The sequence below is a fragment of the Carassius gibelio genome, chromosome B3 (assembly GCF_023724105.1).
Source record: "Carassius gibelio isolate Cgi1373 ecotype wild population from Czech Republic chromosome B3, carGib1.2-hapl.c, whole genome shotgun sequence".
NCBI classification, from domain to species: Eukaryota; Metazoa; Chordata; class Actinopteri; order Cypriniformes; family Cyprinidae; genus Carassius; species Carassius gibelio.
The window spans coordinates 8,973,692-9,000,101 of NC_068398.1; the positions used below are offsets into that span (position 1 = coordinate 8,973,692).

At 37.7% G+C, this 26,410-nt stretch overlaps 1 protein-coding gene across 4 annotated transcripts; it reads right to left on the reverse strand.

Moving 5' to 3' along the window:
• On the reverse strand, positions 1–25,963 carry LOC127952810 (SUN domain-containing protein 1-like). 4 transcript variants are annotated; one of them, XM_052551620.1, is made up of 22 exons: positions 22,579–23,193; positions 21,673–21,793; positions 20,375–20,469; positions 14,482–14,679; positions 13,128–13,318; positions 12,782–13,015; positions 11,690–11,770; positions 10,566–10,676; positions 10,276–10,374; positions 9,864–9,957; positions 9,648–9,706; positions 6,106–6,308; positions 5,757–6,017; positions 4,931–5,023; positions 4,818–4,861; positions 4,595–4,739; positions 4,244–4,510; positions 3,433–3,517; positions 3,227–3,342; positions 2,921–3,088; positions 2,710–2,802; positions 1–1,953 (listed from the first exon to the last, which is right to left on the reverse strand). In XM_052551620.1, the coding sequence occupies exons 2-22, from the start codon at positions 21,697–21,699 to the stop codon at positions 1,837–1,839; spliced, it is 2,781 nt and encodes a 926-aa protein (XP_052407580.1). In that variant the 5' UTR covers positions 21,700–21,793; positions 22,579–23,193; the 3' UTR covers positions 1–1,836. The 4 variants fall into 4 exon arrangements, with proteins under 4 accessions (XP_052407580.1, XP_052407581.1, XP_052407582.1 ...); XM_052551621.1 differs by lacking the exon at positions 21,673–21,793; XM_052551622.1 differs by lacking the exons at positions 20,375–20,469; positions 21,673–21,793; positions 22,579–23,193 and adding an exon at positions 25,742–25,963.
• Between the last annotated feature and the right edge of the window lie 447 nt (positions 25,964–26,410).

Below are 26,410 nucleotides of genomic sequence, written 5' to 3' on the forward strand. Positions count from 1 at the left end.
TCAAAATTAAAATTCTTTACTGGTACAATTCATAGTGCTGTAGCCATTTTATAACAACAACAAAAAACTAACTAAATATAAACGGACCAATATGCATTGAAAAGCATCTTTACAAAAACACACTGCACAAAGTCCTATCTCTTGGCTAAATTTCCAGAAAATAAATAGTCATGAACAACTCAACAGTAGTTTACAAACAGACTCTCTCAGGTCAACACAGTGCAACCCCTGACTTTTCAAACATCCAACGAATCACACAGGACTTTGTGCAACTTACATTTCCTTTATAAAGACATAACAGTGCACTGTCTAATTTAAAGGAACACTCCACTTTTTTTGAAAATAGGCTCAATTTTTAAATTAAACAGAGTTAAACAGTTGAGTTTTACCGTTTTTGAATCCATTCAGCTGATCTCTGGGTCTGGCAGTAGCACTTTTAGCTTAGCTTAGCAGAGATCATTGAATCTGACTAGAACGTTAGCATCTCACTCATAATGACCAAAGAGTTTATTTAAATTGTGTACTGGAGATCGGCTGAATGGATTCAAAAACAGTAAAACTCAACTGTTTAACTCTGGTGGAGTTGAAAAATGAGCCTATTTTCAAAAATAGTGGAGTGTTCCTTTAACTAAAATGTTTAAAAACACAAAAAAGGGTAAAGATGATGACAGAGCGCACCCCTTTATGTAAAGTAAACACTGATTGAAGTTGATTAAAAAGGTCTAATTACAATAAGTTACATTCCTGCAGCGAATCGTGACTGTGATATGACTCCTGACGAGAGAAACAAACAAGTGAGTGTTTTATGTCCAGTTTTGTTCAAATGTACACATTTTAGTCCACAAGCTCACATACAGTCCATAAACATCCATTCCTTTCTCAGGAGAAAGCATCCGAGGTCAAACCAGTGTCTCCTGCAATTTATGGCTGGTATGAGTTTATTTGTTTGTATATATATATATATATATATATATATATATATATATATATATATATATATATATATATATATATATATATATATATATATATATATAAAAAAACCTGAAATGAAGTGCCTGTTGGGTGAAAACTTGCCTGGGTCATATTCCACCCTATAAAAAAAAAAATCTAAATAATAATAAAATAATAATAATTATTATATATTTACAAGTATTACTTTTTCCCACTCTCAATGATATAGCAACATTTTTGTATTACAATCTTTTAAAAGTAAATAAAAAAAACATTAAAATGAATAGAATTTTAAAAATAAGTAGAACAAATGCAATCATAATGTTAAAAAAATTAAACTGTTTAAATAATACATATTTTTTGCATTACAGTAATGAGAAAGCTCATCTTAATGAGCCTTTATCTTTTTTTTTTTTTTTTTTTTAAGGAAAAAATGCAAAAAATCTCAGTAGCTCTAAATTAGGATTAATTTAGTGAATGATTTGGGGTAAAACATGACCCAGACATATTCTCATCAGGTTTGGTGAGATGAACACCTCAAAGCGTCAGTGACTTCTCTCCTCGCTGTACACTCAGAAAACAAAGGAAAAATGATGTACACAGAATGAGAGAAGCACATTCTGTCTGAAGGCACAGATACCTCTGCGGGTGAGAGCGTGACACAGGGCCCAGCCGCAAGGGCATGAATCAGTGCAAGAACAGGGATTTGGGAAGGAAATGAGTGGGAATCCTTAGCTTAAACACACTGCTCTTTCCCGCTGTGCTCCTTGTTTCAGTCATCATTTGTATTAGAGTCTTAGAAATGTGTCTAGCAAGCCAGTTTCATCCGAGCGTTTCCTATATGTACATAAAGGGTTATATAGTACTGTAGCGCGGGCCTGATCACAGAGTGTGAGGTGTGCCGTGAACTCTGAAGCGATACAGGCAGGTGTATTCAGGATGACCCCAGTTCGACAGCACTCGCATCTCAATGATCTGAAAGGCCTTGCCGTTCTTCTCCTGGAAAAAAGAAAGCAAAGTGAAACATGCTCAGAACGCCACAGTAGCTCTGTTTCATGTAACAGCATATTAACTCAAACCAAATTTTACGAGTGGTGTTAAATAAAGAGGACAAAAGACAATTTATTCCAACATATCGCTCAGCTAATAAAACTTGATTTTATTACTAGCTTGTAGTAATGCATGCTGGGATAGCTTTCCCTGAAAATTATACATTCAATGCCGAATCTGGTCCAAAATAAAATTCACAATTATTCTAATGTTGCAGCCTAATGTTATAACAATGTAAGAACATAATGTTATTAACCAATAAGGATTTTAACGATAATAGTGCCCTATGATGTGTTTTTTGGTCGGTTTGAATTTTTCTGTATTCTTGAGTTTAATAAAAGTTATATTATCAAAAACAATTTCATTAAAATTAATGCATAATATTTTAACAATTTACTTGAACAATTCCTTTCATTTTTGGCAAACGAAGTGCTGCACAACAGATGTGTACTGTTTAAATGAAAACAAGGATGAAATTCCTTTAAATTAATAATCTGTAGTATAATTATTGCTTTGTTTTTTGTTTTTAATATGAGAAGTACATTCTACTGTAAAATAGCTATATATAGTATTTCTTTCATAATTTCATATTCATTAGAATTGGCCCAAATCATGTTACACTCCATGTTATTCAGTAAACTCTATTTTAATGAGTGGATTCTGCAGTTTTCCTCATTTCACATATTCTGTCTGGACATATTTTACCATAACTGGAAAGATCTGGAGTGACTCTCCATCTTCTTGATAGGTGTAGTCACCCAGCAGTTTCCCTTCCTCCTGGTATTCATCATCCAATCCCTGTGGAGACAGACAGCAGTGGGATTATACACCACCACCTAACACAAAAACTCACTGGGTTAAGCATAAATAGCCATGAATATATGCAAGTACACGAGACACAAGTGTGCGTTCATACATAGACGGAGAATCGGCGTGGTGCGCTGCTGATGTTTCCAGAAGTAGAGAGGCTTTTGGGAATATGCTCCAGACAGAAGGAGGTAGGGATCACGCTTAAAGAGAGCCTGATCACCAGATAACCTTGGGAGCCTTTATACGCCCAGCAGTTTCCTGGGTACATGTCCGGCTGTGAGGCAGACAGAAATACACCTCTTCTAACAAAATACATGCTTTCAATATCAAGACTCGATCCAGCTCTATCTATCGGTGTGTCAATTAACTGATGCGTCTGATGCTGCTTCAGATTAGTGTTCACAGGTTTTACCTGGATGACGACTCGTGGCGACTGGGAGAAGTACCAGAGCGGGATTCCAAACAGACTCATCAGTGCTGTTTTAGTCTCGTAGGTCTCAGAGCAGCGTGTGCTGAGGATACTGCCACCTGCACACACACACACACACGTCTCATGTACAAGCCTCTTTAAAGGGTTGGTGATGTTTAAGGGGTTGTGTGTTTTGTAGCCGGGCTTACCTCCAGACTCCAGAGCGTAGTCCACCTGTCCGGTGCGATCCTCAGAGTACAGCTTCAGCGCACGCTGGACCATCAGCTGGACTTGCTGAGAAACACAGGCGTTATTAGAAGAGAGATTTAAAGGACACTGGTATGTTAACAAAAGAAAAAAAATCATCAAATCCATTTTCACTGGATTCTTCACAGAACTTCATCACAGTTGCATAAGATTTCATTAATATTCTACCAGACAGACTGCTTGTTATTTCATGATATTGATATTAATGAGTCCATTTGAAAAGAGCAAGACGTATACACTTCCCTTTTAAGTTTGGGGTCAGTAAACTAAGTTTTAAGGCAGCATTTATTTGTTCAAAAATACAGTAAAACTGTAGATACTGTGAAATACTATTAAAATTGTAAAAATATCTATTTTCCATTTGAATATATATTAAGATAATTTATTCCTGTGGTCAAAGATGAGTTTTCAGCATCATTACTCCAGTCTTCAGTGTCACATGATCCTTTAGAAATCATTCAGATAAGTTGATTTTCTGCTCAAGAACGTTTATTAATATTAAGGCAAAAAAAAAAGAAAAGTTTTGGTGCTTAACATTTTTAAAATGGAGATACATTTTTACTGTGATACTACTGTGTCTTTTATGAACAAAGTTCATCTTTTGTAAGATTATAAATGTCTTCATTATCACTTTTGATTAATTTTAATGTATCCTTTCCGAATACATGTATTAATTTGTTTCAAATAAAAAACAAATCTTACTGACCCCAAACTTTTGAACACCAGTGTATAACAAAACAACAGTTGTAGTACCTCCTCTGACATCCCAGCAGCCCCGGCGGTGTGGGCCACCGTCTGAGTAACCGTTTCAGCCGAGAACTGCTGCTGTCTGCTCTCCTGCAGCTGCAGGGACAGATTTCCCAGAATGCTGCGCTCCAGGGTCACGAGGGTGGCGGTGAGGTCAGATGAGCGTGTGTACTGAGAAGCCAGCCAGGGCATCAGCGGCTCGGGGATCTCTGCTTCAGCTCCGTCTCGACCGTACAACAGAGCGTACAACTGTTCCTTCACCTGCGCAGACACCTGGAGAAGAGATAGGACTCATATATATACACACACAAAAAAGCAGGATGAATGTATTCTGTGCTGTACATAAAGATTACATACGGTCTCATGTATGGTGTCGAGTCGGTCACACTTCCCTTTACATCCCATCATTCCTTGCAGGTCTCCTCTGATGCGGCCCAGCTCTGCTTCCAGCCTCTGAACCTCAGTGAGCAAAGCATCATGCTTCTCCTGAGAGACTCCAACACTGCAGCGGGAAACACAGGAGAAACATCAATACTCAGACAGGAGGAGCCCAAAACATGTGATGTATTAGCATGTCTACCTGACGGGAGCCTGCACCGGAGTCTGCTGTGTGAGATGGAGCTCCTGTGATTGAGACAGAATTAGATGGAGGGGTAGAATAACTAAATAAATAAGTGTGGGGGGTGTTTATACCTCAGTTCTAGAGTTCAGGCTCTTCAGCAGGAGCTCCAGCTCGGCTAGTCGAGCTTCGAGACTCGTCTGATGCTGCACATACTGTTCCTCAGACTGGAAGACATTGTGAGAGTAAAAAAAAACAAAAAAAAAAAACAGTATGATAACAACCAGACAAAATACTGTACTTAAACAGGTGACATAGAAGCAAGACACAAGACATTTTCTCAGGGAAATATATTTTCAAAACATTCATGAAATTTCTGGATAAAATCATTGCTTAGTAACATTAAAAGCAGGAATTTTAAAAACGCTTCCATTTTATTTTGAATTTGCAATTTTTTGCTTACTTTATATCCTTATATTCATGGCAAAAATACAATTAAGCTTCATAAACAACAGCATTATAATAAATACATAAAGTATGCATTCATAGAAAGTGACAAATTTTCCAAAGATTAAAAAAAATAATAAATAACAATAACATTTATGAATAAAATTGATGTATAATAACAACATTAAACATGATGATGTGCTTCCATATTTATTTTATTTAAAAAGCCATATCAGCTTCAAAGGCAACAGTCAAGGCAAAATATGTAAATATATATTCATGAAGAAAAATTATAATAGCGATTTAACCCATTTCAGTTTGTATTTAAATGTATTTTTTTAAGTAAAACATCTAATAATGCAATTTTAGAAGAAACTGTTGAATAATATCATTAAACGCAGGACAGTCCCATAGAATGTTAACCTTTTGGCGATCACTTTGGAAAGATCAAAACAAACTATTAGAGAATATGAAAGCTAATAGTTAAGTCATAAGCTGTGCACTCATTCTGACCTCTGCCCTGTTAAGTGCTACTCTCTCCATCTCTCCCTTGAGCGCGGTGAACTTGGGCTCCAGGAGCTGAGAAACCCACAGGCTGAGGCTCTCTCTGTCTGTCTGTGTGTTCATCTGATGCTCAAGAGCCTGCACCAAACCAACGGCCTCCTCTCGCTGCTGTTTAGCCTTCAGCTCCCCCTGTCTGATGCTTTCCCACAGCTCCGCCACACGCAGCTCCAGACGAGCCAAACGCTCGCTGGTAATGGACTCTGACACAGCCTGAGAGAATTCAGATTCATGTATTGATGTGTGAATATCAGATTTGACACAAGACATCATCCTCTACAGACTGGCCTCGGTTTGTTACCTGTGAGATCACCGGGGCTGAGATGTGCTGTTCTTCAGCCAGTGGTTCTTGTGTGAAAGAAGGTAATGCAGGTAAAGAAGGAAGAGATGGGAGAGAAGGGAGAGAAGGGAGCGATGGGAAAGAAGTGACTGCTGTTTTCCACTCGGTGAGGTTTACAGCTGGAAGGAAGGACAGAGCGATGGGCGGACCGAGGTACCATAAACCTGCAAACAGAGAGAAATCTCAGTCTTTGATCAGAAGCTGCTTTTAGATGTTTATGGACTTTCTGGTACCAAAAAAAAAAAAAAAGATATTTAGAAAGGACTTCAGTGATATGAAGTCAAATTCAAATAATGTATTTGAAGAGGGAGGGAGGGAGGGAGAGAGAGAGAGAATGTGTATGTTTGTTCAATCCTGAATAAGAGACTAAGCAACACCATCTGGGTTATAACTGCTGGATTGCACAATAGTGGCTGTTTATGAGTGCCATTGGTTTCCTGAAGGAATGTTTGGATCATAACAAGGGTTTCTGTGCCACTAGTGTCACCAGAATGAACTGCAACAACAATGTCTGTTTTTAATAAAACTAGTCTCTCTATATTAAGACTCTAAAAGGAGTAATGAAAAAGCAGTTTTAACAACAATAAAAAAAAAAAAAAAATATATATATATATATATATATATATATATATATATATATATATATATATATATATATATACATATATACACACACACACACACACACACACGTATATATACACACACACACACGTATATATATATTAGGGATGCACCGAATGTTCGGCAACCGAAATTATTCGGCCGAAAATAGCCAAAAAAGCACTTTCGGTGTTCGGCCGAATAAGTAAAAAGGCCGAATAAATTTTGCCGAACAATGACGTTTTTAATGACGCAATCAAATAACCCGCGTAGAGTGATAGGCGCGCGCTTTATGCAGCAAACATGTCAGCAGTGTGGAAACACTTTAAAAAGTGTCAGATAAAGATGCAAAAACGGCCGTTTGCAGACATTGTTCTGGATTTGGGAAAGCCGCTAGGTGATGGAGACTGTCAGGTGATGCACAGCGCAGGAGATGAAAACAGCTCAGAGAGTAAACTGGCTCGTACTACAGATGAGCCGCGCACAGTCTCGCTGTCTGACATGTTCGATGAGATCCTCCAAGAGAATAACCCATTTGCAAGACAGAGGACAAGCTCGACTGCTCAACAGTTAGATGGGCAGTGTTGTGCCTGAACGCGTTCATTGAACGATAGTTCATGAACTCGTTCATATTTTGGGCGAACGTGAACTGAACGTGCTGTATTACTGCCTGATGAACGTTACTGTCAACTCGTTCATTCTGGTGTCTGTGAACGGCACGCTCTCTCAGGTTAACTTCGTTCAATAGGGTGCCAGATTTCTATAGAGCCTTCCTGGCGAAAGCCCGGCTAAAACACACCGTAAACGGGTCTTAATATGTAGCGAAAAAACACCCAATCTGGCAACACCAGCCACCAGTGGCGCACAGTCGTCCGCCGCATGCGCGACGCGTCATCAAAAAAAAAAAAAAGGCGACAGCAGCATGTAGCAAGAAGGTGTATGATCATTTAAAATAATTTTTTATGATGTTTATGACAAGGTCGGTGAGAATGGGAGACAAAGCATTAAAGCAACAATGGGGGAATGCTGTCCCCTCAATCCTAATGTAAACCCTGGTTGGATAAGGATTCAAAATTGGATATTATATGAAGATGAAATCTGAGCATAGCTTCATTGTTAAAACTGATAAAATAATTGCTGTCTGTGATTCTATATGGGCTGTGGCAATAATTGTGAAAAATAATAGCTTGCAGCAACATATGGAAAAAAAGAACTATGAACTAGTTCATTTTTGGAACTTAGTGAACTTAGTTCAAAATTTTGTAGTTTGAACTATGAACTGAACTAGTTCATTTTAAAATTTGTGAATTGAACTTTGATCTAGTTCATGTAGAAAGTGAACTTTCCCAACACTGTAGATGGGTATCTCTCAGAAGTCCCCATCCCCACGAGCAATAACCCTCTCGAATTTTGGAAGACAAATCAAGGCCGCTTTCCTGACCTGGCGCAGATGGCACGCAGGTAGGCTCCTTGTATGGGAAATTAATTTAAGATTTTATTTATATTTTGGATTATGGTAACACTTTATAAGTAGTTTCTATTTTTAACATTAACTAACAATGAAAAACCCTTATTAAAAGCATTTATTAATCTTAATGTTAACATTTACTAATACAGTATTAAAATTAAGTATCACATTTGTAATTTCTGAATTAAAAAGTATCAAAAGTGGTAGGCCTATTTGTTAAAATTGTTAATGCACTTATACTAACATGAACTAAATATTTTTTATTATCTTACATTAATGAAGATTAATAAATACCATAACAAATGTATTGCTCATTGTTAGTTAATGCAATAATGTTATCAAACATTGTAAAGTGTTACTACCTATATTTTATATGTATTTTGTGAAAATTCTGAACTATTTTCAGTGTAGTAAAATAGTAGGCCTACACTGGGTTTCAACCATTTCATTATCTTGAAGACATTGTTCGTTTTGAAATGAGCAACTGTCAGAAAACTGCAATAAAATTTTCAACTATTCTGCAGGTACTTGTCTGCTCCATGCACAAGAACCAACAGTGAGAGACTGTTTAGTGCTGCATCTCATGTCCATACCTGCAAACTCAGAAGGACTGAAAAAGGTGACAGATTGGCAAAATAAATGGAAAAAATGCGAAACACCGCGTTCGGTATTCGGCCTTCGGCCTTCGGCCAAGCATTTCATTATTATTCGGCTTCGGCTTCGGCCAAGAATTTCATTTCGGTGCATCCCTAATATATATATATATATATATATATATATATATATATATATATATATATATATATATATATATATATTCCCATTATGCATTCCAATTAATCTGGGTTATTTTGATTAGGTTAAAAAATAACTAAATAATATAGCTAACTGACACAATAAAAACATATCATCATCATAAAAATCACGATTTGGGAAAACTTAAGAAAACAGAGTGATCTGTTTTTGCAAATAAACTCTTCATATGTATAACACTGCTCTTTGTGACATACTTTTAATGACCAGCTTACCGCATGGCCCTAATCTTTTAAATATAAATGAAAAATGTGTTTGTTAACGTGTGACTCCCTTTCAATGGAAGCCTAACACGCAAGCCTGCAGGCAATGTCAATACACACTTAAAATATGCTAATTTTACACTGTTACAGAAGTATAACATTAACTTGCAAACGTTGCATATACTAGTATGACTCTAGTGAAGCACCTAGCTCCTGTTTCGGTGCAAAGTTAAATTACCATTCAAAAGATTCAAGTTGGTAAGATTTTTTTTTTTTTACTAAAGACCACCTCATGCTCATGTAAAACACTGTACATAATATATATATATTTATACTGTATCTAACAGATGCTTAAATTAAATAAATTCCTTTAGCATTAATAGCAGTGTTACAAATCAGTCTTATTACAATCTCACCGAACAGCAGCAGCAAGGGGAGCAGAAACAGAAGAAGCTTCAGTAGTTTGGGAAGACACCTGACAGACAGAGAGAAAACACTCAAAAACTACATTTATCATACGCACACGAGGGATAATGATTGCATTCCGACCCAAAAAAACAGCATATCACATAATTATTGTGCAAGAAAACAAAGCCAAGATTTCTATTAAGGATCAAACTCAAACTGTTTACCTGGTGAGAAGAAAGACATTGATCAGAGACATGAGCGCGACCAGCTGATACCATCCTGTTCCCAGCCACCAGAAGGCGCCAGTCGCTGCTTTCCCTGTCCAGAGCAGAGGAGGACGTTATATGGACTGAAAGTTGCTCCAAGTGACACACTGACAGGTTTAATTGCTTTAAAGAAGAGTATTATTAGTCAAAGATTCAGAAACAGAGACGGATGGACTGGAACCACCACAGCCGAGAAGCTAAGAAAGGAAGTGATGGTTAAAATGATTTGAGTCTTCAGACAGAAGTGTTGTAGGTTCACTGTGCGAACAAGTCAAATAGATGCAAAAGTCTTAATAAGCCACACTGATATGAGGGAAAGGAGAGAGCAAGAGACACAGATAAGCATGCTGGAGTCTGAATGTATATCAACCTGGAGAACACACTGCCAGCCACAGAAGGGACCTCAGCTTCCGGGTCACAAACGCACCGGCCGAGCCCAAACCTCGGCAAACCCGCAGAAGCCCGTAACCTGGGTATGCACCATCAAAACAGAACACAATCAGACAACACCATCTCTCTTTCATCAGTGACTTACAGAATCTTTCGGCTAACAAATGAAATGAAGATGAAAAACATAAATCCAGGTAGCTCTACTGGAACGAGACACTGAAGTCGACATCTACTGGGAAGGTGTGTATAGATCTGAAGGTGGTGTATAACCTGTGTAAGAAACAAGCGCCCACAAGGCTGCATATACATGCTGGGAGGAATAGGAATAGCGTTTGTGCTCCGTGTGGATTTCCATGTGCTGTTTTCCTTTACAGTCATCACCTGAAAACCAACAAGGATGACAACATCACAGTCATGTGACACATTCACAGTTTTACCACAGTGTATTCATGGAAACAATACACAGCAGATGAATGAAGCCTAGAACATACATTCCTAAAGTAATACATTCAAAACAAAGTTTGGGGTCAGTAAAACATATACTTTAAAATACATGAATGCTTTCTTTCAGCAAGGATGCATTCAATTGATTTAAAGTGACAGTTAAGACATTTAGAATCTTTACAAAGGATCATTTGAATTTCAAATAAATGCTGTTCTTTTCGATGTTCTAAGAAAAGAATCTTGGAAAAGAAAAGAAATTCCTTGACAGTTTCCACAAAAATTTTAAGCTGAATATATAAAATAATACATTGAAAATGACTGAAAACTGCTTAAAATGTAACATACTTCATGTAAATAAAAATATAATAATAATAATATAATATAATATAATAATATAATATACAGACAGGAAGGCAACATGAAAACATCACAAATAGCTCAAGTGTCAACTTCAGACTTGTTGTTACATCCAGTGTCCCAGACTCTTGAATTCCCATGTGTGGATCGGTTTAATTTCATCATTTGTCATCCTTAAACTCAGTTGTCATTTAGAATGGGTCAATCACATGCTCTGCTAATCATCAGGCTTAGGTTCTTCACTTAAGCTAGCCATACAAAAACAATCTGGAGCTTAGCGCTCATCAACATGGAAATCCACTCGAATCAGCATGTGGTTCACTTAACTCTTTCTTAACCTCCGAGAATGTTGGTTTATAACCCAATGAGACCAAATACTGGTTGCTTCCCCTGACAGACTTGAAGAACAGCTAACAAGACCACCTTTGTGGAAGTGACAAAATGCAGTCTAGACTTCTGTTGATGCTGATTTTCTGCTAAAATATGTTTAGCCACACAAACGTCAGTGTCATATGATATAACAGTTCATTAGCTGTAGTAGCTGTGGTTGCTTTCGCATCTGAAGGAAGGTTTAGTATCCTGTGTGTACTTACAGAGTGAGCCGTTGAGATTGAGATGGCTGTCTGTGGTCACCAGATCTCGTACATTCACACTGCCACAGTAGCGGTCATGAGCTGAAACACACACAGAGCAAATAAACACTTGCTCATCTCTAATTCGTGCATGCTTTTCACTTTACTTCACATAACATGAGTGGGCATGAATTTGCACACACACACACACACAGATATATAAAGTGGACATATTTCCAAACTTGAAAATGAGAGATTATTTCCTTCATTTAAAATGCCTTTCTCTACTTCAAATATTCATTGCGAATAAAAAATAAGTATGTTAAACAAATTATTGAAACAAAAACACAACAATATGAAGGTTGCTGAAAATGTATTAAACCTCAGGCCATCCAAAATGTAGATGAGTTTTCAGATTTGGATCCTCTGCAGTGAATGGGTGCCATCAGAATGAGAGTCCAAACAGCTGTTAAAAACATCACCATAATCCACACCACTCCAGTCCATCAGTTAAAAAGTGAAAAATCGATGCTTGTAAGAAACAAATCCATCATTTTAACTTTAAAGTGTCGCTTCTGGCCAAAAAAAAAAGTCCATAATCCATAACAACACCTCCTCCAGTGAAAAAGTCGATCTACTGTTGTCGTCTCATATCAAAATCCACCCACATATTTGCTTAGAGCGGTTTTGGCTTGTAAACAGCGTTGGATGTGTGCATATTTATCTTCAGATTCAGAAAGATAACTTTTTCACAGGAGAAAGCAATATCATGGATCGAGGAATCATATTTCAGCAGGAAGCAAGGGTTTTAAGTGAACAAAAGTCTTAATGATGGATCTGCTCCTTACAAACGTGTTATTGATGGATTGGAGTGGTGTGGATTATGGTGATGTTTTTAACAGGTTTGGACTCTCATTCTGACGGCACCCATTCACTGCAGAGGATCCTTTGGTGAGCAAGTGATGTAATGTAATGCTAAAAATCTTCATATATACTATGATGAAAAAGCAAACGAATTCTTCCAATTATTCTTTTTTGGGGTAAACTACTTCAATGAAGTGTTTTGAAATACGGAGAGGCGATGTTTGCGACTTGACATCTTCGTGTCCTCACCTGTCTTGTCAACACTGTTCAGAGAACTGGTTATAGCGGCATCTCCAGCTGTCTGATACGCTGAAGACACAGATGTGGAGTACGGTAAGGAATATGAAGTTTCGTCCTCCTTCCCGTCGCCATGGAACGAGCAGTCCTTACAAATATAGCCGTTAGCCAGATTAGAGTGCGTCTCTGTTTTACTGATGTCTCCATTCTCCAACAGAGAGCTGTGAGCAGTTCTTCTTCTCTGTGCTGAACACATCATTAAGAGAAAACCAAACAAATAGATTAATAAAAAGTCAACGGTTTACCTGATGTTATTTACAAACGGTTGATGATAACCTTTTTGTGAGAGGCTACAGACCAGAGTATGTGTGTGTCGTGGAGCTCTGTCTGAGTGTGGACTGATCCAGCAGGCTGGAGATCAGAGATGCATCACTGGCTGTACTGCTGAAACTCAGGTCTGACAGGGTCTGGTCTTTCTGAGGAGTCTGAGTCACGCTCTCAGACTCGTACACGGATGAGCTCTGCTGCTGCCTCCTGCTCCGCACAGTCCTGTGGGGAAATATACAGCAGGACAATCACATTTGAAAGTGATTATGCAATGCTAGTACAACCTATATTCACTTATTCAGTCATATGTTGCAGACACACAATTGCAATTTATTTAAAATTGTGCAAGTTTTCCCCATTTGGTGCATGCAAGAGTATTTATAGAATATTTTCCTCTAATAGCTTTTGCAAGTGCTAGAGAAATGAGATTTTGAAATCCCTGATAAGATCTTATATAAATGATGCTAGGTTTTTATAATGAATCATAAGGATGTGTCATTTTAGATCACATGATCACAGAGTACATTTTTGGTAATAGAAGGAATTAAGTTCATTTATATATACAGTACTTCTGAAAATGTTGAGATCGGTAAGGTTTTTTTTTTTTATGTTTTTGAAAGAGGCCTCTCGTGCTCGCCAAGGCTCCAGTTATTTGATCAAACATACAGTGTAAAAAAAACAAAAAACAAAACAAAAATACTTGGTTTTCTATTTCAGACCCTGTAAGGATTTAATATGTAATTGATTCCTGATGTGTAGCTGAATTTTCAGCATCATTACTCTAATCTTCAGTCTCTATAGGTAATATGCGGATTTGCTCAAAAGTATTTAAAATGCTTTTTAAAAGAGACAAAATACTACTTGCAAAAATAGTAATAGTACTATGCTTACACGGTGTCAGTTTAATGGCCCATGATTAAGCACCGACACGCAAGTTGTACAAACTTGCTGTAAGTCATGTAAAATATGTGCTTCCGGGCTGATCGCACAAATATATCTTTTCAGGGAATTTTTTTTAAGGATGGAAAGATGCTATTTTCACCATGTCATTCATTTTTCTTCATTCACTTTACTCAAGCACCAACATGTCAGTCATTACAGCTCGACCTCTTTTACCAGTGCAAGCCGAGATGCTGACTGTCACTACTTGCATATTTCTATAAATTTAAGATACCCTCCTTCCCTTGAAGCAAAGATGTTCACAGTAACAATGGGCTGACACATGGGCTTAACGGTTTTAAAATGTAACATTTTCCAATGATGATGACAAAAGCATGGCGCTCATCTCGCGTAGAGGTTCTGGCATGAGGCTGTGTGGGTTTCTTGATAAGAGGTAATGTTGCACACTTTGTTATCTTCCACTGACAGAGAGAAGAAGATCTGACCTGGAGCTGCTGCTGGAGCTGGTCTGCTTGTAGGAGCCGACACTGTAAACGCCTGTGCGCTCAGTGAGGCTGTTGTCCCCATAAAAACCACCGCTGGTCTGTAGCCTCAAACTACGGCGAGACATTCTGGGAGAGTCGAACACAGGGTTGATTTGATGCTCCTTCTCAAACTCAAGAGCAGCGGTCAAGTAACTTGAGCTGCAGGGTGGGAAAAAAAAACATATAACATTCAGACAGGCTGCTCAAACTAGTCACATGGTACAACCTGAGGATTAAAGTTGCTCAGGTTTACAAGTTAAATCTTGAGACACCTGCAGTCAGCAGAAGAAAAAAAAGAGTCCAGTGTGAATCCTTTGCAATTGAGCACATCTGCTAATTTTTACATTTTAAAATTCTTTAACTTTTCAAAGCTCTTTGAGGCTATGATTACAAATGACAAATGGGAGCGGTGCATCTGCCTCCTTAAAACTGTGCGCAGCAGTAAGAGAGGTCACAAGAGGCCTACAGCAACTCTACAGAGATACAGTCCTCTGTCAAAGACACTTCCCACAAACCTGTCTGCCTCAATAAATCGGACTCGATTCAAGGCGGCGGCCTTGGTTTAAACAAAATTCCTCTTAACTTTGGCTAGAGAAGATGAAGCAAGATAAAAAGCTCTACATGATTGAATGAGGTATTTAATGTGAGATGCTTTGCTGTGAACTTAGCATTACCCAACAGCAGAAAATCAAGACCAAAATCTAAATCTTTCAAGTAAATATTATATGAAGTTAAGGAGTTCAGCTGACAGAACGTTTGGGAATCCCTGCTCCAGGATTACACTCTCAAACACACGGCTAAACAAACTGAAGAGTGCTTTTAGAAACATCAGGATGAAGTTTAATATCTGTAATGGCCTCCCAGCTACTAGATCTAAACATCACTGAACCCTAACAGGAAGTTCATGCTCCCTGAACGGTTTAATGCATACCATTTACATTCATTATAACGTCTGTATCAGAAAAACAAGAAGAGAGTGAAAATATACATGTGTATCATATTAACCATATGATATTGGCTTTATCACAATATGCCTTATGCTTCATTAAATAATCAAGAAAACGGTTACATCAACAGATTCTTAACTAATGAAGAATGAGGACAAAACAAACAGAAATAAATGCAAAAACAAAGCTTTCTGAAGGTAAATATAGCCTACACATATAGGGATAATATCTAGGTTTTAATTTTAACAGCAAATCTCTTGTGCAACAATTTGTTTGCCAAAAAATAAAAAGAATGGCTTAATTTTTATTTTGGAAAATCATTACTGGTGTTTCCCATAGGATTTTGTTTGATGGATGGTCCTTGATCCCTCTAGTGTAAGAAAATTTTGTGAATTTTAAAAGTTAAATTAATAAATCTGGTGCACTTTGAGAGTTGAAAATTAAGAGCTCAATCACAGGTTCAGTGTGCAAGATAAAAGAAAAAAGCTTTTTTTGTTGTTGTTGTTTGTTTTTTTGCCTAGTTCCTACATATATGGCCCAATGGCACTACGATGAACATTTACTGCTTTTTAAAAATGCGGGTCAGGAAGCAGGGGTTTTTTTTTATTAGCAAATTTTTGTGTTTTGCTTTGGTACTGAAATTGGTACAGAGAACCGTGGATTTTCACTGGTATCGGTACCGAATACAGAAATTTTGGTACCGTGACAACACTATTTAGAACACTTTTATGTTTTCTATCATTTTGCCGTTAACAGCCTCAGTCCTAAAAATGGGCGATAATGCTGATAAAAAAGAACTTAAGAAAACAAAAGACAAAACAAATCATAGACCTTTGAAAGCATTACATGACAAAGATCTATAAAAAAAATCCAGTTGACATGGTCAAATAAATCTCAAAAAAGGCCAAATAAAAATCCTCGTATTACTCAATGAGCATTAGTCAACGACTGATTAACAAATCAGATCAGAAGATTATTATAAACAACTGAGCTTGGCACAAGTCATGCGTAAACACCACAGCAACCAGAACACAAAAGCATGGAATAAACCTAGCAACGGAAATGAGAAACACAGCACAAACATCTTAAAATAACAGTCCCTTAAAGGCCGTGTCTTCCTGTGAGAAATACCCACTGGACACGTGCCACATCAGATAAGATTGAATGAAACACATCCTCTCAAATTCAAAACTACACTGAATTACTAGAAGTCCCCTTATCTTCAGTCTTAATGCTCTGAACCACATACATACTACATCAACTCCTGAAAGATCACTTCTTTGCCAATTTTGCAGCTGGTGAAATATGGATATTTTTCTTACAAAAACACACGGATTCGCTACAGGAGGCCTTCATTCACCCCCCGGAGTCACGTGAGACATGTTTTATTACATATTGGTCTACAAAATTTCAAGTGTATGTCTTCAGAACAAATGCTTTTTGACGAATGATTTGACATAGCCATTGCACATCATCAGCATCAGTGTGAACGTCCCTTAACATGACAGAGATTCACTGCATGATGTTTTATTGCAGCATGCCAGGTTAGGACACTGTATTAGTATGCTAGTTTCAAGATCAGCACACTTTTTAGTGCAGACCTCCCCAGAATCCATCTTCCACTCACACAATGAGAGAAGTGACGACTGACAGGAGGAAATGGGATTAGGGAAAACACATGGAGCTCTCAGTGAGATTAAGAAGCTCACGGCTCACGAGTGTCTGAGCTCAGAGTTCAGAGAGATACTACAGGACCTGAGTGGGGTTAACGGTCAACAAGCAGCGCCTTCTTGATCCACTTCAGCATCATTACTGCATCAGGTGACCCTCTTGACCAATCACATGCTGTCTCACTTACTATCTCAATACTTTATCCTTCTTCCTTCACTTCACTGTGCAATACTGATTATTCTGTTACACTCACAGTTAATCCCTACATAGGATAGCTCTGATTTTTTTTTTAATAGTAATATAAAAAGCCCATAATTATATAAGCAATATGACAGGCAATATTATCTAAGCTACACTTTTTACATAAATAAATGTATTTATTTATGTAAAAAGTGTAGCTTAGATAATATTGCCTGTCATAAAAAAAAAAACGATATCTTAGTACTTTTATTAAACTATGACTTTAAATTAAAAGTCATAGTTTAATAAAAGTACTAAGATATCGTTTTTTTTTTTTTTTTTTTTACATGTGACTTGTTGGATATTTCTTCATATCTGTATTTATTTTTTTACTAGTTTGATTACATTTATTTAAATTAGAACACAAAAACTTTTACACACACTAAGAAAGGCTCAATATACAAAATTTTGCGCTTGGCTCTTTCATCTCCCAGAAACCGAGAAAGCTATTATCAGAGGGAAAAGGCCCTGTGGTTATTCAAATTCCGTGTTATCACTTCCTTTATTACAGCTCAGCTAAAGCAGAACAAAAAAACTATCAAGTAACTTCAGTGCATTCAACATGCACACACACACACACACACACACACACAAAGTATCATACAGCTGTCAAATACTCCAGCAGCTGTTGAGTGTGACACTGCAGTGAAAGAGACTCAAACCATTCTGGTACAAGTATTCCCTTCATGCAGGATACTTCCCAACATGCACATCTTCTACGATCTTGCCTAACATCATACACTAAATTTGATTGTGTCCAAACCAGAAGAAGCTATATAAAGAAGATTCTTATGTCTTGTGCTTCTGTCCCAGTTTCACACAACACGTCACACACGTAATTTGCTCTTGATACACTGCAAACAACTTCACTGCACTGCACCGTCAAACATTAACTGCACTGACTGTCTGTCACATGAGAGGGAACATGGGCATATTTACTTGACATTTCAACAGTTATTGTACTAGTTACAACATAATAAATGGTTCAAGTTAAACGGAGTAAACAAGTAAGTGAGACGACACATGAGAAATATTCTTATTTAAGGAACAAAAATCTGAAATATGAGGGGGAAAAACTAACAAAGGGTCCCTATGTTTTGCCATGATTCGATGAGCTCCATTGTCGGTCACAAATATGGCAGGAAAAAAATAGCAAATTGCATTGTAGCAAGGACAACAAATACACAGATACACACACACAAAAATATATGGGTTGTGAAAAATATATGACTAGATATTAGAAGGTATGGCACGATAATAGTTGTTTCATGGTAATATATAATTTATAATTATACTTCTGGCCTGCTGTTACTGAGGCCTAGAGATGTAACGATTAACTGCGACTGAAAATCTATGTGACAATTCAAATCGGTTGAGATGCAAAACAAATCATTTAGGGGTAGGAGTTTAAATGAATGTATCTCTGAGGGGAACTTACTGTCTTTTAGATTTAGCATTTTTTCTTTTCATCATTTTGTAAAAAATAAAATCGTGAATCGAATCTTAAGTTGAGTGAACCGTTACACCCCTACTGAGGCCTTGAAATCCCCTTTTTGACTGCAGCAATGCACCAATCTTAAGTAATTCATCTTAACAGGGATCCAGAAGAAAAATGTTTTCACTAAAGCTCAACATGCATGTGCTGCTCTATTGTCGCTGCGCTCCTTTCTCTCTTACGCAATTACACAATGACTCTTTGTACGCATGTCTTCCCTGTCTGACACGCGTTGAGTAACTCTAATTCATCACATTCCTCTGAGTGCCAGCGACAGATGGCTCAACCGTTTGTCACTCGATCCCACTTCTTTTTACAACGGTTTCTGCCTGAAGCCCAGTCATGCAACCCACACGGACACACTCCAGCGCACAGCCACTGCTGAACCAAACCTGTGTGACAGCCAATGAGACTCAAGCTGTCCTAGTAAATATAACAGCAAGAGGGCACGGTGTGGGGCATTCCTGAGTAAAACCAAAGACTATAGCATACAAAAGACGTGTCACTCGTATAGGTTTGAATGAGGAAAAAGTTGAATCCAAAAGAGCCAAAAAACATTGCTCAAATGTATTAGATTTTGTTTTTTAAATAAAACATTGCATGACCATTTGATCATATCTCACTTGAAATTACCAAAAAAAAAAAAAAAAAATCAGAGCCTGGGAGATTAAATGCAGACTGCAACTAGCTAAAAGCTGCAAATTTACCATCTATGTAAAGATCCCCGATAGACCTCAGACCTTTGCTTTACCATGCAAGAAAACCTCGGTCTAACAGAAAGAGTTTAAACATGTTTGCTATGGGTGTGAGGACAGAGACGTCAGCTAATTTAACATGTTTCCTTATTTGATTTAACATCCGTATTGAATTTTTAGTTATTCAATTAGTCCCAAATAGTTTTGATGAGGGAGACACTTTAGAAAAGTCAAACTGGGAGACAAGATGTAGGTCAGAGACAAATGTGTCAAACCTAAACCACAAGGGATCAGCCACAGAGAAAGTTTCAATGGAAATACCAGCCAGTAACACAATGCCCTAGTATTTGCTGCCCAATAATACAATTTAAACACCGGGAGCCCTAGGCTGCGTTTTTGCTATTCAGGGGATCTTGTAAGCCCAAAGAAATGGTATGATGAATACATTCACAATTCTGTGTAACTTTATAACTCGCCTGAGGTCAACTGAACGCAGAAGCAGCACACCTGCATGCGGTCATCCAACCCTTCACCTCGCACACTAATAATACTCTACTGAACACAACTACTGAACGAGGATTCAAAATTGGCCCAAGACGCAGATTTTTACATCTAACAGGTCGAACAAGAGAAGTTCATTGTCTACAACCGCAGACTCACAAAACTGCAGCAACAAACAGGTTTGACCTGACATGGAAATCCTTAAACAGAAATTGCTGATTATTTGCTGAACGTCGGATAAACAGAAAGAATGCATTTGAGAAGAGCACCGTAGTTCCACCCAGCAATCGCTTCGTCATTCTCACCTGAGTGAATAGGTATATCCCGTGTTATCCGGAGTACACTGAGGAGGAGTATACGTGTGCAGACGGGAAAAATCCATGGTCATTTGCTGAGCACGCTGTGAAAATCAAACCAGATGTGAAGAGCAGGCTTCTCAAACTACGGCAACTGATGATGGGTGTGACTTCAATGCATAAACACCCATGAAATCATGCACACACACACACACACTCGCGGTCTGTGGTTCAGCCTGCCTCTGGGAGGAATCCTGATCAGCAACATAGGAACAACTTTAGTTTAATTGTTTAGTCGCACACAGGTGACTGAACACAAAGCTTGTGGTAACTACAGACAGCAACTCTTTCATAGTCAATTGTGCTCTTTAATGTGGAAACACTTTATCTGATATTGTTGACCAAACAGGAAGTGACAGACCACACCTACACCTTCACAAATCAACTGCTGTCCAGTGTGACTTGCACTAACAGGACAGCGAGAGCACAGACAATTTAACGTGTATTTATTACACAGGTATGATTACCAAAAGAAGACTTCTGACATATTTATAAATATTATAGTGTTCCTGTAGCTCAATTGGTAGAGCATTGCACTATTAAGTGCAAGGTTGGGGGTTCGATTCCCCGGGAACACATGATAGGTAAAAAAGCCTGAATGCACTGTAAGCGGCTATGGATAAAAGCGTCTGCTAAATGCAAACATTTAATTTTATAAAAAGTGAATTTACAAAGTGCAATCCCCGGCAATTAAATATTATTTTGTATCTGAGCATCATCTACACTTTTATCCACAATAGATATTTTGGGTAAGAGTTTACAAAAATGTATTAATTAGGTATAATGAACTAAACTGAAAAAAACTTTTCAGAAAAAAACTTTTAAAAAATTAATTATAATGTGAATTGTCTATAATGAATTTAATCTACCCTTATTGTAAAGTGCTGTTTAAATTTCCTGATTTTACTCGATCACAGTTTAGAAATGTCTTACATTTGCATGGTTTGTTTTGTTATGCCATCATTAACCTAATTCAATGCCTTTGTTTAGTCTTCTATAGACTATAAGACCGTAAACTAACCAAAACTAAAACTAAAAGTTTAACTTTCAACTCTAAATTTGACTCATTATCTATAAGCACTATTATAAGAACTAAACTCATTATGAAGTTGAGATGAAGAGTTCAAACTGTCCTGAACTTTTAAAAAATGCTGAAAAAAATAAACATTTGAATGGTATCAATTAACACAATATTCAGCTAATAATAAGAGCTACCCAAAGTCAAAAATCGTGTTCATTTTGTTTACCTGTCCTCTAACTGTGTGTCTTGACATTCTCAAAACCTGATGAGATGCAGAAGACCACTCTCCAGTGTCCAAGAGACAGGCTGAACATCCAGGGAAAATCTTTTCCACCTCTTTTTCTTGTCTAAAACGCACATTTCACAAGCCCAGACAAGCACAGCTATGTTTCAGACATAACCTGCCACTAATAACGGATGAAAACAAGTCGGTGAACAGCATGAGCTCCTTTCTTTATGCATTAAGTCAGGATTTATGCTTTCATCTTGATATATTCACACCTTCATGGCCTTTTGCATCTTTATCTCTTGTGGGAAAGGTGCATTTGCATTTCTAAACAAGACAGACGCACAACTCTCCAGATTTGACGTCTCATATCTGCGCTTCTGCTACGTTTGGGTTGCGCTTCAAAAACTAGTGAGCTGCCTAACAAGTCAGCACTTGTGTGATCCACAGACGCGTTCTGGACCTTCAAATCGACCCGTGTTTGTATAACACTGAGCTTTCGTTTCAAAGCCCCACAAGTGACTCGATTTCATTGTTTAGAATGAGTCTACCATGCTGACTATGTAGACAGCTCACTATGGTTTTGACACACAGCCTTGGAATGCAACGCTACAATTGTTTTATCTGAATGCGTACAGGGATTTCAGCGCACTTCAATCGTGTTTACGTCTTAAATATTTGTATAATATATCAAATATCTTACATAAATGAAAGCCTGATTGCGTGCACGACAGCTAAGTTAATCCAGGGCCATGTTTTCTGTCAAGAGTTGGAAAAGAAAGGAGCTTCACTGACTGTCCGCCAAAGACTGTATAAAATACACTGAAAATATCACTGTATCTGTGTGAATACGTTGTGTCCTGCATGAAAGCAGCAAAAATAACAACAAAATATTCCAGCACTTGCCAGTTTGACCATCAGTTTCTACAGTCTCTTGTTGTTTTGAAGTCAGTCCAGTTCAGAAATGACCATCCAGTTCAAGGAGGCGCAGAATGAGCGCCGCATCTCGACGGACATATAACGTACAAATAAAAACAGAAACAACCGTGTTTGTCCAAACACCAGTGTCGAGAGCCGCGAGCTTCGTGGGAATAGAGGTCGGGATCGTTGCGTCACGTCGCAATGCATTGTGGGAATCGCGGTACAGAAGTAGATGTACTGTATAGTAGGCATTAGGTAACGTTGGTCATTTGGTCATTAATTTTGATTATTTTTTGGAAAATGGTTCAGTATTGCTGTATTGTGAACTGCTGTAATCGGTTTCATGATCGACAGGGCAAACGCCTCGTGAATCATATTAGTTTTCAACATTTTCCTACTTGGAAAAAAAACACAAGGTGTCTGAAATCACCAAGAGGCGTCAGATGGCTTGGGTCGCCACTGTACGGAGGGAAACCATCACCTTCGATAATATTATAATACATAGTTATGGTGAGACATGTTGTGTATGGTCTCTCTCTCTCTCTCACATACACACACACAAACACATTACGTTTTCTCTAGTTTTTGGCCAGTAAGGGAGTCAGTTTAGTGTCTGTATTTTTTGTTTAAACATTTTCTTTTGACCCAATCCTGAACTTAATTTGCTTTTTGATATTTGTGTGCTGACTGTATTTAACAAATTTGAACAACTTGTTTAAAAAAAATAAAAATAAACTGGAACGAACTTCAAAATAGGAAGTTAAGCGTCTTGTTTTGGTGAATGGTGGGTTGTGTCTGAGGTGAATGTTCGTCAATATTATACCGGATTACAGAACTACCGGAGGAAAACAGTGGATTTTTGCAAGTATGATAGGTGAGTAATTACTCCTGAAGTGTAACAAACCCGCATAGACAAGCTTCATAGCTCGCAGAATCTGATAAGTGTGTGTGTGTGTGTGTGTGTGTCACCACTGATGCTTGGTTAATGTTAACATTTCCTTAGTGAGAAAGATTGTTTTCTCCACGTTTAATTTGCAGATCCATTTATGATCTGCAGGTGAGCCTCCAGTGACTTTTTAAAAAGTGAAAGTGACATTTTTAAATTGATCGGAGGTGTAAGCGCTCACTCCACAGACCCGGTAGGAGAAATGATCAGGGAAACTGAGGCTTGGTAAACTTTCATGTGTTCATAGGGATCGATTCCGCCTACAACCTCTTTTTTTTTTAAGTAGCGTTGTTTGGCTTCATTATTAAGTTTGTCCGTATAGGTATAGGCAACTTTTTTTGTCACGTTCTATAACTTTTTCTGGAGACTGGCTATTATCTTATTACAAACCTGCTTTGCGATGCCTCTAAAATGGCCGCCGTTACCCACAATGCACCATTCCATGACGTCTACGCCCGAGCTCTATAGACACAAGTTTCGAGCTTGACTCACAATTACTATCAGGAAAATCCCAAAATGGCTTCCACAACAGAGTAAAGCCAGACGGATAAAGTAAAGTCGTTCCTCCTATTTTCCAGGATGAACTGTCAATCACACGGCATGCTTTGAATCTATTGGTGGAAAAGACGCGAGCCACGCCTTCCCGCGCTACGTCACACAGTCTTAGATATAAAAAGATTCAAAATCGTCCGTCAGGAAAGCTGTCAACAGACTCACTTAAGCGTGCAGCGATGGAAATACGGGCATTTGTAGTTAAAATACACGGTAAATAAATGGAAAGCTAGCTGTTGGTCAATATTTACAGTTGAAAACCAAATATAATAATAATAATAATAATAATAATAATAATAATAATAATAATAATAATAATAAACACAACCTGAATCTGATTTTAGTTATAGTCTCTCGCAAAACTGCACTATTTTGTCGGACAAACCAATAAAAATTACGCCCAATCATTTTGAACTGTTAATTTATAAAACACATAAAAAAATATGTAATTCAGGAAAAAACGTTCAAACTCTTGTTTAATGATTTACTTATTTCCCATGAGTTTCAAGTTTTAAGCTTTTTTAATAACATATAATTGATATAATATATTAATATATATATTTTTCCATCACAGACATCTTTATTGGCCACTGACTCACTATAGTCCACAGACGACAACACTTCGCCAAAGTTTAAAAGCAGCTATTAGGCTAATTGACTTCATTTCCGATAAAGAAAACAAAAGTCTTGCATTATTAAGCAAAGCAATTACAAAAGCTGACTCAAAGCAAAGAATAGATTTTTCTCTAGTTTTGACACACAGTGTCCCTTAACAGCCATTAAACAATCAGTCAATCACACTACGGTCCAAAAACATTTCACTTCTCTTTGCAAGTCACAAAACCAAACCATCATAGACCTACTGAAATAGAAAGAGACAGACTGCTATACTTTATACTGAATTACTGATCCCTCAAGACAAATTCAGATGCCAAACATTGCACAAGGCACAAGCAGATGCAAAAAGACCTTACTCAACAAATGTGGCCAAATTGTGCCAAGAAACACAAATGCTCTGCAATCATTTTGAATAAACAGCAGATACACAACTGTAACCCATTTATTCCTTTAAAAAAAAAGAAAAAAAAAGAAGATGACTCCCAAGCAATGCTATATTGCATTAAAATGAAACTTTAATGTAAACTTTCAAGGTCAAAGTAAACTGCAGCAACACAGTGAATAGCATGATCATTCTGTGATTATTGCATGGCTGTATTTAGGCACTCCCCCTCGCCAAATACAGTGTGCACGAGCGCCATCTCGCGGTCTCTCAGAGTACTGCAGCAGGCGCTGAAACACATCCCATAATCAAACATGCTTGAAGGATGAATGGACTGTACACAGGGTGGAGTTAACGCCTAACGACAAATTATAACTTACAATTCAATCTCACTTCTGCTAGACAACAAAAGACATTCTGAAGCAAGCTGGAATATATAATGCTGCTTTACACTTAGTTAAGTTTCATATCGAGTTGCCTTTCAAATATTATAATATAACGTTACTTGAAACGTTGTGTGCATTTTCGCTATTATTTAAAAAGGCGTGAGACAAATCACACCGAATAACAAAATAATAAGTCAGTATAATCGCTAATCGTTTAGTGTTATTTCTTCCTGAGGTCAGTTAACGTTATTTCTGCAAACTCACCCAGACGGCGGTTGTCAAAGTCCACTGGAGTGAGTGAGCTTCAGTCCTTCAAAGTCAAACGGCTGACTCATAGAGTGTAGATATCAACGGCACGAACGAGCCGCGTCCAGTTACACTTCACTGTGTGTCTGTGAATACACGAAGAGAAGAGTGAAGTTAGCGACATTTACACGATGTCAATCAGCGCGCGCACACACACACACACACACAGAGAGAGAGAGAGAGACAGCGAGCGGTGAGTTTGAATGGCGAGTGGTGCGCGCGCGCGAGGTCAGGCGGCGGCGTGAGTGCAAGCCCCGCCCACAGCAACTGCGGAATGGGACAATCATTACCCTAGAAAACTAAATATTACAGGATTTTTTTTTTTTTTTTTTTTTTTAACTCAGTAATGGACAGCAACAGAATTTTTAAAACGCAGCGAAAACTCTCCCATTTACTGTTAAAGTAGTAAAAAGCATTTACGGTAAATTGATATCACAAGCGAAATAGAGATAATTTAGGTTACATTTTTTTCCCCAAGCAAGATAAACATTTAAATAAAAATAAAACTACCTTAGCTTACTATAATTTATTTTCTTTTTTATTAACTGCAGAAATTACATTTATTTATTTATTGCTACAAACAATGACATCTTGAGTACAAGGAAAATTTTATTTGTATATATTTAC

What these genes read in the sequence shown, in the direction of transcription:
- LOC127952810 (XM_052551620.1), bottom strand. Translation starts at nt 21,699, where the DNA reads ATGTCAAGACACACAGTTAGAGGACAG. An exon ending in AGCTCCAGCAGCAGCTCCAG is followed by an intron (nt 13,319 to 14,481) that starts GTCAGATCTTCT and finishes ATTTCCCCACAG; the next exon opens with GACTGTGCGGAGCAGGAGGC. An exon ending in CTGCTGGGATGTCAGAGGAG is followed by an intron (nt 3,518 to 4,243) that starts GTACTACAACTG and finishes TGTGTTTCTCAG; the next exon opens with CAAGTCCAGCTGATGGTCCA.